The 15930-nt window shown below is 47.8% G+C and overlaps 1 protein-coding gene across 1 annotated transcript; it reads right to left on the bottom strand.

Annotated features, from left to right (window-relative positions):
- Positions 1-11002: 11002 nt before the first annotated feature.
- On the bottom strand, positions 11003-14886 carry FZD5 (frizzled class receptor 5; the record flags this gene model as incomplete). The annotated part of the gene is made up of 1 exon (XM_083401864.1): positions 11003-14886. The coding sequence occupies one exon, from the start codon at positions 14884-14886 to the stop codon at positions 13171-13173; it is 1716 nt and encodes a 571-aa protein (XP_083257990.1). The 3' UTR covers positions 11003-13170.
- Positions 14887-15930: the final 1044 nt, after the last annotated feature.

The raw sequence follows: 15930 nt of genomic DNA, 5'->3' as shown, positions 1-15930 counted from the left end.
GATCAGGTGGAGTTAGTGTGCTTTGTATGTCTCTGTCCCAAGTTTCTTGGATAAAAATGTTCCTTGGGAGGAAATGTAGAAGAGCCCTGAACCAAGGTGAACTGAAATAGCCTTTAGTGGTGCCTGCTAAATTGCATCCAATGTCTCAATGTTTCCACAAAAGTTTTCTGCCTGATTTTTCAGTCTAGAAGACTCAATCCAGAGCAGTTTACGCTAATCAAACAATGAAATCAGTAGTACCAAATCAACGACACACAACGGCCTCTGCATAAAGCGATAAAAACAGCTGGATATAAACATTCACCAGATCTAGAAGGCTAGATCAGGATGTGGAATCTGGCTCTTCAAAATGATGATGGGCTCCAGCTCCAGCCAGCATTCCCAGTTAGCAGCAATAATGGGAGTTATAATCCAGCTATATCTAGAGGGCCATAAGTTCCCCATTCACGGTCCGGACAAATAAAGCCATATTTTCTGGCATCAAAAACACTTCTCAACCTCAGAGGTGTCCTGCAGAGAGCATGCCGTAACATGGAGACAGCACCACTGAAATGATGCAATAGCCATCTACCACTCTCCTCTCCTCTGAAGGTAAGGGGGACTTGGAGAAAGGCCTCTGAGCATTGTGACTTTTTAATGTTGTCTCCCACCTTGCTACTAGGCACGAGGAAGATAAGAGAAAAAATCGTTTTGTCAAAAGCATATTCTCAGTGGAGAGTCTACTAGTTTTGCCACTGTGTGTGTACTTACTTGGGAGTAACTTCCCAAATTCATTCCTGGAATGTGAAGCAAGCTGGAAATGCCATCCCAAGATGTCTAATGTTGTCCAGCTAGCCTTTAAGTAAAAAACTACATAGTAAATTATTAAACTAATTTCTGTCCACCAGAACACAGTCAAGCTTTCCACGAACTCTTCAAGCTGATCATAGTGCAGCTTCAAGTAATATAACTGCAAAATGTTCTTTCCATTGGGAGCACACCAGGTATTCATGTCCAGTAGGCATCCAGCAAGGCGCCAGACTTGAATTGCACTTTATTCAAAAAGTGCTTGTTCAACAGGTGGGTGTGAGTAGGGACAAGCTTAGTGAGAAAGTAGGGCTTGAAGGAAAAGCCCATTAGCATCTACCATAACATTTTGCAACAGCACCCTGCACGCAGCTGCAAGGGGGAGCGTGTGCATTTTCACTTACCAGATAGACCAGGGGTCAGCAACCCGCGGCTCCGGAGCCGCATGTGGCTCTTTTACACCTTTGCTGCAGCTCCGGGGCAGATACTAGCGAGGGGAGGAGGCGCACTGTGCGCCCCAACACTCCCCACTGTGGCGGGCGCTGTACTGGCTGTGACGTCGCATGGGGGCGGTGCGTGCGTTAGTCACGCACCGTCCCGACGTCACCTTCCCACCCGCTGTCAGATCGTGGCTCCGGAGCTATATTTGTTTTAAATGTCGCAATGGTTTTGCGGCTCCCAGGTTTTTTTTCTTTGGAAACTGGTCCAAGTGGCTCTTTTTGTCTTAAAAGGTTGCAGACCCCTGAGATAGACGGTTGCCACTGTTTGGAGAGGAGGGTGAGATGTCACACAGTTTACAATGAAAAGGTATATTCAGAAAGTAGAAACCGTACAGTAAACGGAACATCTCACACCCTGCCAAATTCATCTATGTTCTCAAAGTGCTGTAGTGAAATTCCATTTGAGTTGCTGATTCAGTGATAACGTCCTTCTGATACAGGAAAGAGCTCTTGACAGCGAATGGCGAACCAGCAATGTACGTGCTAGTTTCAGCGCAAAGTGTTTCTCATGTGCTCACTTTGCCACGTGAAGATACATTTCTGAAGAGGAGCCCAACCTTGCCCATTCATTCATAGGTGCTTAATAGGAAGTTCAGGGACTGGTCAGTGTTCAGCTCACTTGATTGCTGCTGCCATATTGCCTCTTGTGTATAACCGTTTGTTTTCGTCTCCAAGGCAATTACATATTGAAACCTCTTCAAATAGGTTTGCCAGGTAAAAGGGCCTGCACTTGAACAGCAGAATAAATGTTAAGGGCTGCTGCTTGTTGCTGAGTAAGCAGGTAGGTGTCAAGGAAGGGAAAGGGGAGAGAGGAGTGTTCCAGTAAAGGTGAACAAGTACCTGCTAAAAGGCTTTGTTCTTAAGTGAGGAAACTGTTGCTCCTTGTACTGGTCTGGTTGCTTCTAGGGAGAGGGGTGCCCAGTGACCAAAAGTGGCAAAATCTTGGATCTAATTGTGAGTGGTGCTTTTTCCTGACATAGCAGGACACCTGGGTGCTGTAGACAAGCTATAGGAAAAATGGTAAATCTCTTCTGGATGTGCTGGACTCAGCCTCCACCTGACACTTGAGTAACAACAGGAATCTGTTTGATGGTTAATGGGTCTGTATTTCTATGACCTTAAGGCACTTGGGCATACGTGTGCTTGAATTACATTTCTCAAGGAAGCTAGGAGCCATTTAACGCAGGTATTGTGGTGGTGTATATGGGACTCATTCAAGGTCATCTGGAAAGATGCAGGGCTTGAGCACAGATCTTGAACTTGGGGGCCACAAGCCTCTCATTCTTGACCTTTTCCACTTGCCCTGCATCCTTCTGATTCGTTGCTTCCTGTGTCTGAAATTGGGGGGGGGGGGGGAGCAGCAGCGATGCTGGTGAGAAGATTGTTTTGCCACCAAGATAATGGAAGATGGTACACTAGAACATAGATGTATTTTAGATCTTAATCACTAATCCTGCCCCCCCCCCCCCCAAGAAATCAAAAGCAGTGATTTCAGTTCGTATCAGGTGTTTCTGGGCATTTGCCGGACTTGAGAGTTTGGTGCCCCTGTTCATAGAATCTTCATGTAATGTTAGCTTCTGAAAGCTCTCTTGTTTTCTGGAGCGAACAAGCAGCAGAATTCAGTGTGGGTTTAAACCGGTGAATGGAGCAGGTCTCTCTATATATGTGCATAAAGGCATAACAAGCAAGCTGGATGGACCGCCATCTATGACAGCTAAAAAATGAGATGCTTGCAGCGTTCACAAGGTTGCTTCTGGTAGGGAGCCAGGTTCTTGGGTTAGTACATAACTGCCTTTTCTACTTTTTCTCCCTAGGAACGAAAAGCCCAGCTCCAGATTCTTCTCCGCTTCCTAACATAGATTGGAGATAGCTTCAAGCTTTGCAGCTTGAAACACGCTTAGGGGAGGGAAGTGTTCTGTGTTTGCCTAACTCTCTAGGCAATGCAGCAATAACAGCAGCAATCTTTTTTCTAAAAAACTGTAAGACATGTCTGGATCTCTCTCACACACAGTTATCTCTGTGTGCGCAAGTGTTGAGCATTATCATAAGTGAGCATACCAACCCCTTCCTTCCTTGTATTTTAAGTCTCTTCCTGAGCTCTTCCAAAGATTTAAGACCGAAAGAGGGATTTCCTTCAAAGGAAGGAAACTTCCAGTTTGCCTCATGTGCTGTGTTGTAGTGGAGAGACCTTTGCATACAGCACCGTTTTGTGTCTCACAGCAGCCCTGGGTGATAAACTAGGTTCGTGGGTAATAACTAATCAGTGCTCCTTGAGCCTTACCTAGTCAGCCTTGTAATGGAGCTGATGTTTGAGCCTTGGTTTCCCCTAAACATACAATGTAAGACCCTTTAACCGCCACAGCCCATTGGCACAATCCTGAAACTGCATGCCCAAAATCTGAGTGACAGGAAAGCTACCTCCTTTTTTAAGATCTGTGCTTTTTATCCTGCCTCATGCAGGGTTTCTTATCTTCCCTTGACCTGTGTTATGGCGAGAGGGAACTGTCTTCCCCTGTGTGTGTTAAAAGACTTCTGATAATGCAGAACAAGGGGCCACTGCAAATGAAACAAATGTTTCTGTGCCTCTTCACTGGACTTGAGGGCAGTGTGGATGAATGAAAGATGTACGTTGTGGTGACATATTAAAGACAACGTGTCGTAGGCGAGGGGGGAGATGGGCATTATTCCTTGGATGGGAAGTGCAAATGGTTAGCTGCGATGCAGCCATCTCAAGGCATTGCCTTCCTACTCTAACAGTCTTCTGAGCTGGTTCCAGTACTTTTAGGAGCTGCATAAACGGTAAGGACATAGGCAACAGTTCTCGTTTCTCCCTTTCTGGGACGTGAGCAAGCAGCGCACATGGTTGGCATATTAGGTTTTTCTGCTTTTGTCCTTTTTCTAGTGGCCTTTGGTTCCTTGAAATGGGACATCACACCCCAGGATACAACTGGTTGGGGAAAGGCTTGCCTTGGAATTTTGAATTCCCGTGCAATTTCAAACTCCCTGCTGCCACTGGCCCCTTGGTAAAGACGTAAAGGATGCTTACAACCTTCTAAAAAGCAGGGTACAAAACAATTTGGGGAGTTGCTCCTTTAGAATTTCAGGGAGAATACTTTTTATTCTTAAAGAAATGGCAGACCTGGAAGTTACTGAACTATGATTCCATAAGTTGAATCCCGCTGTGAATTTACTAAGTGGCTCCAGGCAACTCAAAACCTTTAGGCCCCATCTGCAATATGGGGGTGGTAAGACTGACATTAATCATCTTTACAAGCCTGAATACAATGGTATATTCGAAACCATTTGAATACATATATATGGTGACAGTAGCAGTACCTGTACGCAGCAGCAGAGACTGCCTTGCATCCACCTAGAATAGAGGTTAGTCACACTTCATGTTTCGGAAATATAATCATGGTTGTCTCTGAAAAGAACTTGGGTGTGCCTTGTTAATTTTCACACTGCATTTGGAGTGGTTTGTCTGGCATGAGCCATTTTTAGTTGTGCTGCTGTTCAGTAAAGACTGCCTACGTGAATTCAATATGCAAGCCTAGTTGGTTGCATAAACCAGTCATTGTGTGATGACAAATTAAAGAACTGTGGGCTCAGTGGCAGTCCATCACTCAGCTGCTGGGGGCTCTGGTATTCAGTCTCTCCACTGTCTCGGTAGCTTTTCTTCTGCTCATGTATATATAGCAGTTTCAGACTCAAACTGCTGCTGAAATCTTGATTTGAGAAAATCATATAAACGAGGGGGTATCTTGGATCAGTTTTAGCTAGCAGGAGCTGGGATGAGCTTTTTTAAAAAAGTGTCAAGTCTATAAAGTGGTCATTTGTTAATTAAGCTGTGTTTGGCTTAAAACTCTTTTGGGTTAACTCTTTGGCACTGCAAGCATTAACCTCCTAGAAATGATGCGCTGTGGAAGGAACTGCAGCCATGTTCTGTGGAAAAGGTTCTAGGCTTTTCTCCACTTCCAAGCCAAAAGCCTGTTACCGCTTAGCAGAACTTCCTTGATGGTTTTATATAATGGTTCTTTTCCCAGACAGAGAATACATTCCTGTAATTTTTGTTTTGTTTTTTCAGTTCACCATAATCACAAACTGGAAAATAAAGCTATGGTTTGTCTTTGTTTTCTTGCAACTCTGTTTTCTTGGGTTTCTTTTTTTATTTGCATGAAATGTATGCCGCAGTTTGTTATACTTTAAAAAGATCCTTAAACCATTGGCCCTGGAATGAACAGGACGGAGAACTTTTTGAAAGCCACTTCTTATCGAGTTGCTGTGGCTTCTTGGGATTCTGTTACACTATCTGTCCCTGTGTAATTTCTATGCAAAAGCTGGAAATTTGGTACAGAGCTTTTGAAAAACCAAGCCCATCATCAGCATTTTCTTTAAAACAGCCCTGTATATCAGAGTACAACAGCTAGTGGCCTGTAAAAGGTTAGGTTGCGTACTACAGACACACATACAGAGCGAGAGAGAGACTGTTCACTTTTCATACAGAATTATTCCCTAACCATGCTTGCAATAATCATGTTTAGGCATTTATTAAGGTGGCAGTTTGAAGTTGGTTTATTTCCTCTTAAAGCTTTTTACAGAATCAACGATGTCTTTTCCTTTCATTTTTTTTAACATCATTTGGCATGGTATTTTCATAATCATATTGCAAGTAGTATGTAAAAGCTTCATCCCTCCACAAGGCACAACTGAAAAAAAGCAGCCTGACCCAAGCATGAATCCAGTATCAAGTACAGCCATTTAATGCCCCGGACTTCCATCCTGTTTATCTGTATCCAAAGCTGCCTCTTTGTCAGTGAGAATTTACAACCTGCTTCCAACCCGTATCAAAAGTTCACTAGAGATTCAGAATATATACAAACTTAATTCTTTTAATACAAATATTTACATACTATAACTACACGGTGCAATTCTGTCTTGGAACATGCCGATGTACACAATGTCTCAATGAAAAAGAACCCTGTAAGTGTCAAAACGAATGACAACTTGTACACTGATGTTTTCTGCATTCCAAAAGGCAATGTTATGCAATATATTATGTCCTGCTTCTTAACTTTTGAATCTCTTCCTTTTATCATCTGGCAACCGTTTTAGTTTCCTTACCATAAGCAGTCATGTTCCTAAACTACTGCAAGCACAACTTTTTGATTCATCAAGTTATTGCATTAGACTACAAACGTCGTATTAAACCAGTAAGGTTGGGTGACTTTAGAAACCACCTAAGTTAAAATTGGGCCTCTCGACAGCCCATGTTCCATCCAGCTCCTTTCCCCAGCTATTGATTGCAGCCTACCAGGACTTTAGCTGCCTGCCTGCAATGACAAACAGGCTGATTGTCAAGGCCATGTTTTGGCTGGGTGGTTCACAAATTGTGCAAGGGGAGCTATGCCTGTACCTTCTAGCAAAGTTGCAAGGAGCAGATTTATTTCCCCTGTACTGTATCGCCATTCCACTAGGTACAGAATTGGGTGGAAATAAGAATAGTAGACACAATAGGCGAGATCAGGATTTTCAAAGCAGTCACCCATACATACAAAAATGATGTGCATCTGCTACAGATAAATATCTTGTATGTTTGCATGGTTTGGTGAGGTAAGTAAAAAAATATACAGCTGGTCTCTTTCTCCCTGCAAGACAGTTTACGTAGCCACTGCCGATCTACTTAGTAAATCAGTACAGTGGTCCTGGAAACTGCAGGTAATGAATGGAAACATGCACAGCAAAGTCTGGAAGGATGCCCTTTTCATTTTTGCACTGGGTTTGGTATAGAGGAAGCTGCAGTGAGGACCAAATCCTGGGGACAATGCTAAAATAAGTATTGGCAATTGAAACCTGCTTACTGCACAGATTATAGTGGGAGGGAGAAATCATGAATCTTGTTAGCATATGACAAATGTAAATGAAATTCAGTATTTTCTACTTCAGTCATAGCTTGGCTAGGTAGTGAAACCAGTTTGGGGCAGGGGAGACAAAACGAGCAATAAATTTGCTCATATGCATTGCTCAGTTGGCTTGGTGTCTCTGATGAAGGTAGAGGAGCTAACGGCAGTTTAAGCTAATATCTCAAAGAACATCTTTTCCATTGTGCCATTAGCAAGAAATATTACATTATATACTTCTCCTTTGTGGGGGAGGCAACTCAGGTTAACCAAAATATTTATTGTTTCCACTTAAGGCCATTAATTTCAATGGATTTAAGTGTGCCCTAATGCCACATTAGATTGTGAGCTAAATGTTTAATGCTGTCAAGGTGAACAAGTCATTTGAAGTGGTCTGCACTGTTACAGCATTTAAGCTCCCTAAAGCAGCTGGGCAATTGGGGGACGACAAACCTCACTGCGGCACAACTTTAATAATTTCCTCATAAAGAAAAAACAGAAGAAAAATTGCTCAGTAATAATGAATATGAACATGGTTGTTTTGAAGGAGTGATACTGTGCTGGAGCATTTTCCACCAAAGTCCTTTGGAAAGGAAGAATGCAGCCTAGAAAAGCATACCAAGGATGGACATTGGCATTAAATTGAGTGAGGCCGCCATCCAAAGTGACCAATGCCAAGCACAGAGGTATAGCAGTAGAGTGACCCCACTGCATCACCATTGTGGCCAGTTGGCAGCTTCCAATTCAGAATCAGAAGTTCAGGCCAAGCATCCCTCTAGCCTTTTCCTCCTGCAGTACACTAGGAGTGGCAGGTCCATAGATTCTGGAAGGAGGTCATTCAACCACAGCCTTCAAGGTGGGGTCTCCCACTTAACTCCATGACACCCAGCCAACTCTGTGCTAAATAAGACTGACAGACAGCACAACCCCGGAAGGAAGGAAGGTGCATATGCCGCAGAAACAGCCAGAGGGGCAGTGGTTAGATCCTGATCGCTGCTCTCTTCTCACTGCATCCACCACAATGAGGCTCACCAGGAGGTTGTGGACAAGTCACTCAACCGACCTCACAGGGTTGTTTTGAGGGTAAAATGCTATTTGCTTCAAGTTATGGACTTCGAGGAAGGATAGCATGCAAACCATTTTAAAGAGAGTTACTAAACTTGTCAAGGAAAAAAAGCCCCTCCTCTTCCCCCCACCTCCAGAGGAGGTTATGGTCTATGTCAACCTGCTTCCTGGCTATTTTAAGATGCCAGATCCTTCTCTGACAAGAGAAGCCGAGTTAAGTGAACCCTGTAATATTTTGGGTAGTGTTAATTTTTAAAAACAAGAGCAACTCTTTAACTCAATGGATGATGTCTGCAAACTGAAGCTACTCTGTCCAATACAGTGGTGCCTCGCAAGACGAAATTAATTCATTCTGCGAGTTTTTTCGCCTTGTGAATTTTTTCGTCTTGCGAAGCACCACTGCGTATTGACGGTTTCCCGTAGGAATGCATTGGCGTTTTTTTAAAAAAGGCACAAGACGTTTCGTCTTGCGAAGCAAGCCCATAGGGAAATCCGTCTTGTGAAGCAACTCAGAAAACGAAAAACTCTTTCGTCTTGCGAGTTTTTCGTCTTCCGAGGCATTCGTCTTGCGAGGTACCACTGTACTTAAAAACTGACTGCCTGTAAAAGTACAGCCAAATTCCTTCAAAAAGTTCTGCCCTTGCAGTTTCCCTCTACCTTCCATGGGCTCCAGAGGAAAAGGGGAGCGTTGCTAGTTCCTGTCCAGGCCAAAGCCTCTCTGGCCAAGCTTCCACCAGCCCCTCCTCTCTTGCCTCCGCCTGCTGCATCCATGTGTATGCTTAACATTTGACACCACACAGCCATCCGGTCCAGGAACTGGATGTGTCCTCTCCCAGGTTGCACACTCCCTCCGGCTAACGCCCAGCAGTAGCAGCAGATGGGGGAGCTGAGCATCCAAGAGAGAAGGAAGCTCTGGCATCATCCTGCAACCCTCCTCCCCACATTATCTTGGCAGCAGGCGAGGAGCAGGGAGCTCCACTAGCATAGCTGTTCCCTGTGCCGCTGGGCTAATGTAAGAGTCTGATCCTGTTCACACTTTTCCCCATCCAGTAAATGAGAAGAAACCTTCCTAAGGGAAGGCGCTGGGGAAATGCTCCAATTGCAGCCACTGCTGGGCAGGTGCGCGTGAAGAAACAGAGGCTGGAAAGAGTTGCTTTTGTTCAAAGTGACCTCCTGGCGGCCAATAGATACCTCAGTAAAATAAATGCATTGGCAACTGGACAGAAAAGATGCTGTTTTATTTTGAGAGGTGTGGGCCAGCCCCGCTTAAATTCTTTAAACCATGTTACGTCTACTCGAGACATAAAAGCTCAAAGAGTTCAAACAGTTACTCCACGGTAAGTGTGCGCATATATATATAGGATTGTAGCCTGACGTCCTGTTGCTTTTGAACAGAGAGTGAGTTAAGCACATACTTAACTTCCCCACTGAAGTTGGAAAGCCAAAACCATTGGGCGGGGGGGAATGGTTTGGGAAGTGATGTGGAAAACTTTACCACTTTAAGCAGTAATGGATATCCTTCACAGGCCCAGGTCACACATAATCCTGCAGTTATCCAGTGATAGTTCTGCACATGGAAACCAGCACTTAGAAAAAGGCTTTTTTTTCTGGGTTAGGGTTTTAGCATAGGCAGGATCAGTGCCAAAGCCCTAGCTAAATGGGTGGGCGGTGGATTTGCTTCCCCACAAACCTAGGTGGTCATATCCACACCACACTTTAAAAGCACACGGCTGCCTCCAATGAATCCGGAGAATTGTAGTTTGCTAAGGGTGCTGAAAATGGTGGCTCTTTGGGGTGTAAGCTACAGTTCCCAGGGTTGTTGGGGAAAGCCATCTGCTTTAAATGTGTGGTATGAATGCCACCCTTGTATGGAGATCAAAGAGGTTTGGATTATTCATATTATTCATATGTGGTGGGAATGTAAAAAAGTGAAGGGATTCTGGGAGACGATATATAATGAGTTAAAGAAGATGTTAAAATATAGTTTTGTTTAAAAACCCAGAAACTTTCCTTCTAGGAATAATGAGAAATGAAATTAACAAAAAGGACTGTAAACTCTTTCAGTACGCGATAACAGCAGCGAGAATATTAATAGCTCAAAAATGGAAGCAGGAAGAACCACCGACTTTGGAGGAATGGAGAATGAAGCTAACGGACTATGCAGAACTGGATAAGTTAACTGGGAAAATTAGATATCAACGAGATCACAAGTTCATTGAGGACTGGGAAAAAATTTCGGAGTATTTGAAGAGTGTATGTGACGAGCAAACAACGCTAGTGGGTTTTAAAGAAGCTTTGTGAAAAAATAAGGAATATTGCAAAAATGCAAATAAGACTGTTAAGACATTTTTTTTTCTTTTTAAAAAAGGTGATACTAAATTTGAGGAATGCGTAGACAAAATTTTAAATACGGATGATTGTCAGAGAAGTTGAAAATATGTTAATTGGGAAGTTGTATGATTGGAGATATTTGTGCAAAACTTAATAAAAATTTATTTTTAAAAAGAAAAAAAAGAGGTTTGGATTCTCCTGAAGTTGCCCGTTCACAAACTGAGCAGTCGAGTAAATCAGCGTTCAGGAGAAATTCACCAACCTCTTTGTAAAGCAGATCCAAATGCAATATCCTGCCCCCCCCCCCAAAAAAAACTTATTACCAGAATGAAGTTTTTTTCCATATAGAACTGAAGTGCTAACACTTTTCACTGAAAGAGGTCTGGCTCCCTCGACAGAAACAAACACACACATACAGCGCTAGGGATCTACTGCCATATATAATATTGTTTCGTGTTAATACAGAAGTATCAGCATTTAAGGTTTAAAAGCTGAACAGCTTTCCTTAGAAAGTGACTTTTGCCACTGCTTCAAAGGCTAGAAATGGAGGTGGCCCCTTCTGCGAAGAGGGAGGGGTGTTGATTGTCCTTCCCTACAGTTGCAGCTGTTGTTGGGGGGGGGACACACACACACAACACATTCAATCTTATGGGGATTGCGCTAGGGGCACAGCTCTACTTTCTAAAGGGGGGCAGAGGGGGATTAGCATTAACAATACCTTACAAATACATACCCAGCCTCACTCAGGGCAGCCATATGTTAAAAACCTGTTATCCAAGGACCATTGTTTCAGTAGATTGGGGGGATGGGGGGGGGAGAGATTGAGAGTAGGGAACCAAAACATGCCCAGTACCTTTTCAGGTAAGTCCCCTTACACTCAAGAAGACATACCGCTGAACAAACTTGCAGAGGATCAGACTGCTAGTGTGCCAAGCCATAAATCGATTCTTTGTGGTTCTTTATAGCTTTACCTCTTGAGTAATTCTTCATACCTTGTGTCAACTGATTTTTCAGTCCCTCGAGTCAAAAGAGAATTTGCGGTGAAATGAATCTTAAGAAAACTTGTTGCTGTTACCTATCACCCCACCAGGGCAGGTGGAACTGGAATAGGAGAGACAGAGAGACTAACATCTTTGAAAATGACTATCGGGCTGAAACCCTCTATCTACTTTCCTGGGAGTAAGCCCCGTTGAGTTCAATGGGACTTAGTTCTGAGTAAACATGCACAGGTTTGCAGCCCCCAAACACTTAGAGTGAAAACACACTAAGAAAAGCACAGTCCTCATTTGCAAAATGTTGTGAAATCATGTACAGCGCTTAACAAGGACTTCTGGTCTGCATCTGAATTCGAGCAGCCCTTCCTACTTTCATTTTGAATGCTGAAGAGAAACTAATACTCACACCAATGGCTTTATGAGGCCGCCTGGCAAAGGCATGCGTAAAAACCGATGATGGTGGACTTACGCCATCCAAAAATAAACCTGAAACCAGACTCTGCTCAATCTCAGCTCCACAACTCACCCATTTTGAAAGTTAGAGCCTCCCTCCAAATTGATACTCCTTTATATCTGAAAACTTCAGTAGCACGTTTTGTTGAAGCAGACAGCATAGCGAGAGAAAGTTCTGCTACCAGGAAACTTAACATTTGCCTGACTGCAGCTGCCCACCCCAACCTAGTGGAAAGGACTCTAAAATTATCATTTCCCCAATTAAATAGTAAGTGTCCTAAGGACCAAACTAGATTGTGTGGGAGACACAGACTACAGGAGACACTTGGAAGGAGTGTAAGCTGCCCTCAAAGGATGTCTCTGAAAACTAGTTGCTGGGAATCGCACGGGGCTGTTCTGGCTGCACTCGGGTTCTGCTTGCTGGGCGTCTGCTTGGCCACTGTGAGAGCTGGTGCTGGACTGCAGGTGCCTTTGGCCTGATTCAACAGTGCTGCTCTTATGCTCTTAAGCACACACCCCCGACCTCAATGGGACTTGCTTCCAAGTAAACATGTATAGGATTTCACTATCCGGAATAGGAATGCAGAAGCCAAAGAACAGTGGATGTTCCTTTTCCTGCCATTTGCTCCTCCTCAGCTGCTTTCCCAATGGTGCGAGGAAATTGATTGGGATGGGGGGAGGCGGGACTCATATGAGTGGAAAAACAGCAGGAAGAGAAAGACTAAAGCAGCCCCTGCCCTCCAGAACTGCATCCTCCAAGACTGCTTTTTTCATTATACCTGGAAACTAATTCACACATACCCCATGTAAAGAGTTAGATCTTAGCTTGTTCCTTGCACGCTTCAAAATGCATCCCCAAGGCGGTAGCGTGCTCTTAGTAAACCCTGCAATCTTGCAATATGGGCAAAGCAATGTGTCCATCCCCCCCCCCAAAAAAAAACAAGCCCCTCTTTTGTGTCTCCATCAGGAGATGGAGCAAAGCGTTTCACAACAGACAGACCAAATGACAGGTGAAAAACAAAGCTCCAGGGGTTATTTCAAAACCTTTTTTGCAGTTGGGAGCTCAAGTCACACTGTGCTTACCTGCTCCCAACTACGACCAAGTAAGGTGCTTTGGGGTTTTTTTGCTCCCCCTCCCTTTTTTCAGACGTGGGACAGTGGGACTTGTTTGTGGTAAGGAGCAGGGTTGGGGAGGCCAGTCCTGGCCGTCAGAGCTGCGCTCGCTTCGCTGTACATGCCTGTGCTCCCCGGCTTCCCGCTCCGGCAGCACCTGCTCGTGAAGCGCCTCCAAGACTCGAGGGTCTTCCCCGACCAAATCCAGACCCCTGAGGTGATGCCCACCACCAGGCACATGAAGTACTTCAGCATAAAGACAGCATAGTCTGGCTTGACCTTGGGCTTCTCCCCAGGGCAAGAGCAGTTTTGCGCCGTCTCCCACCTTTCCCGGTAGTGCTGCTCATAAATGTAGCAGGCCACCACTATGGTGGCCGGGACCGTGTAGAGCACCGTGAAGATGCCAATCCGGATCATCAGCTTCTCCAGCTTGTCTGTTTTGGTGCCCCCTTGCTTAATCACACTCCGGATCCTGAAGAGGGACACAAAACCGGCCAGCAGAAACATGGTCCCTGTGAACAGGTACACCACCAAGGGAGCCAGGACGAAACCCCGCAGCTTGTCTAGGTTCTGGTTGCCCACATAGCAGATGCCGGCGACCGGGTCGCCATCCACCGAGCTCAGGGCCAGCACTGCGATGGACTTGACGCTGGGGACGAGCCACGCAGCCATGTGGAAATACTGGGAGTAGCTAGCGATGGCTTCGTTGCCCCATTTCATCCCGGCAGCCAAGAACCAGGTGAGGGACAAGATGACCCACCAGATGGAGCTGGCCATGCCAAAGAAGTAGATCAGGAGGAAGACCACCGTGCAGAGGGCAGGGCCCGTGGTCTCGTAGTGTATGTGGTTGTAATCTTTATTGCAAGCCACGCTGGCGTGGCCCACCACCAGCCGGATGATGTAGCCGATGGAGACGAAGAGATAACAGGCGGACAAGAAGATGATGGGGCGCTCCGGGTACTTGAATCTCTCCATGTCGATCAGGAAGGTGGCCACTGTGGTGAAGGTGGAGATAAAGCAGAGGACAGACCACAGGCCTATCCAAAAGGTGGCAAAGGTCTTCTCGTCCTGGGTGAAGTAGGGCTGGAAGCAAGGGACGGCGCAGTTGCGGACGTGGCCTGTCTCAATCTTGTTGTAGAGCGGGTGGGACTCTTCTGAGATGAAGACCAGGGGCTCCCGGCACTCGCACACCCGCTTGCAGCCGGCCCCCTTTAGCGGGGTCAGGTTCCTGTGGGCACCTTTGGAGGGACGGGTAGGCTTGGTGAGGAAGGGTGGCAAGGTGGTGGCGGCCTCCGTGCGGTTGTAATCCATGCACAGCATCTCGGCGTCGCCCAGGACAGGCAGCTTGTCGCAGTTCATCCTCTCGGGCCAGGCGAAGCCGTACTGGCGCATCAGGGGCGAGCAGCCCGCCTTGGCTCTCTCGCAGACCGAGCGGCACGGAGGCAGCGGCTTGGCGTAGTCCAGCAGGCAGATGGGCGTGTACATGCTGCACAGGAAGAACTTGAGGTCCGGAGAGCACTGGATCTCCACCAGGGGCCAGAACTGGTGCACCTCCAGCCCGGCCTCGTCCTGCGTGTCGTGGTTGAACTGGTTGGGCATGTAGGTCAGGTTGTAGCCGATGCCCTTGCACATGGGCACCGTGATCTCCTGGCACACGATGGCCTTGGAGGCGGCCCCCGACGGAGCGGGAGCCTGAAGCAGCAGCAGCAGCAAGAGGCTCAGCCACGCGTCGCGGAGGCCAGCCATGGGGAAGGCGGCGCTGCCTCCCGGGGGGGGGGGAGCGCGCTGGGTTTAGCTCTTCGGACCGAGTCCCGGGAAGGAGACCCGATGGGTCCCCGTAGCAGCAGCAGCAGCAGCAGCGTCGCCCAAGGCGCACATGATACGAGGCGTCCCCTCGCAGTCCGCTCCCAGCCCCGCCAAGCCAGTCGCCCCAAAGTCCTTCAGCGCCGGCTAAAGGCGCACCTGGGCGCTTCTGTTCCCCGGCCGGCCGGGCGCCTTAAGGGGGGTAAAACCCGGAGGGACGCGACCAACCCAAGAGGCGAAACTCCATCGCAAGGCGGCGCGGGGGCGGCTCTCTCCCGGCTCATGCTCGCCAACTCCGCGCCGGGCAGGCGGAGGCGCTGGCTCCGCTTCACAGGTCCCCCGACGGGATCGCCGGGGAGAAAAGTTTCTTCGGCGCCGCGGTGCCAAAGTCCCTCCGCGCGGAGCGCACGCGAGCCATGCAAGCGGGACGCGCGTCCTGGCCCGGCCCGGGGACCGTCACTCTCCGACGGGCAGCGTTCGCCGGCGGGGCTCGGCCAGCGCGCTGGGCTGGCCGCGTGGAGTCGCCGAGGAGCCGCCGCCGCCGCCGCCTGCCATGCCGCCCTGGCTGCTTCGGCCGCGTCCGACAGCCCGCTCGAGGCTCCTTCCGGCCGGGTCGCTGCGGGCGGAGGCTCCGGCACCAAGCGCCACGCCGCCCAGGCTCGGGTCGCTGTCTGGACGCGCGCAGCCCGCCAAACGCGCCACCGGCGGCGAATGAAGCGCCCAGCCCGAGCCACCTGCGCTCTAGTGCCTGCGCGCCAAGACCGCCCACCCGCCCCGACGGGGCCCGCCCACCCGCGCCGGAGGCCGGCCGACGCACTGCCCCAGAGCCGCCCCCTCCCCGCGCCAGAAAGAAGCCGCGTCGGGGCCAGCCGGGCCGGGGAGGGAGACCGAGAAGGCTGCGCCACGGCGCCCAAAGACGCGCGTCTGGGCGCAAAGGGGCCCGCGGCAGCCCCGACGGGGAAGGGACCCCCCTCTCCCCCTGAACTG

This window comes from Podarcis tiliguerta (genome assembly GCF_965153285.1).
Source record: "Podarcis tiliguerta genome assembly, chromosome: 1".
Taxonomy (NCBI): Eukaryota; Metazoa; Chordata; class Lepidosauria; order Squamata; family Lacertidae; genus Podarcis; species Podarcis tiliguerta.
This window is presented reverse-complemented; position numbering and strand designations above follow the sequence as displayed.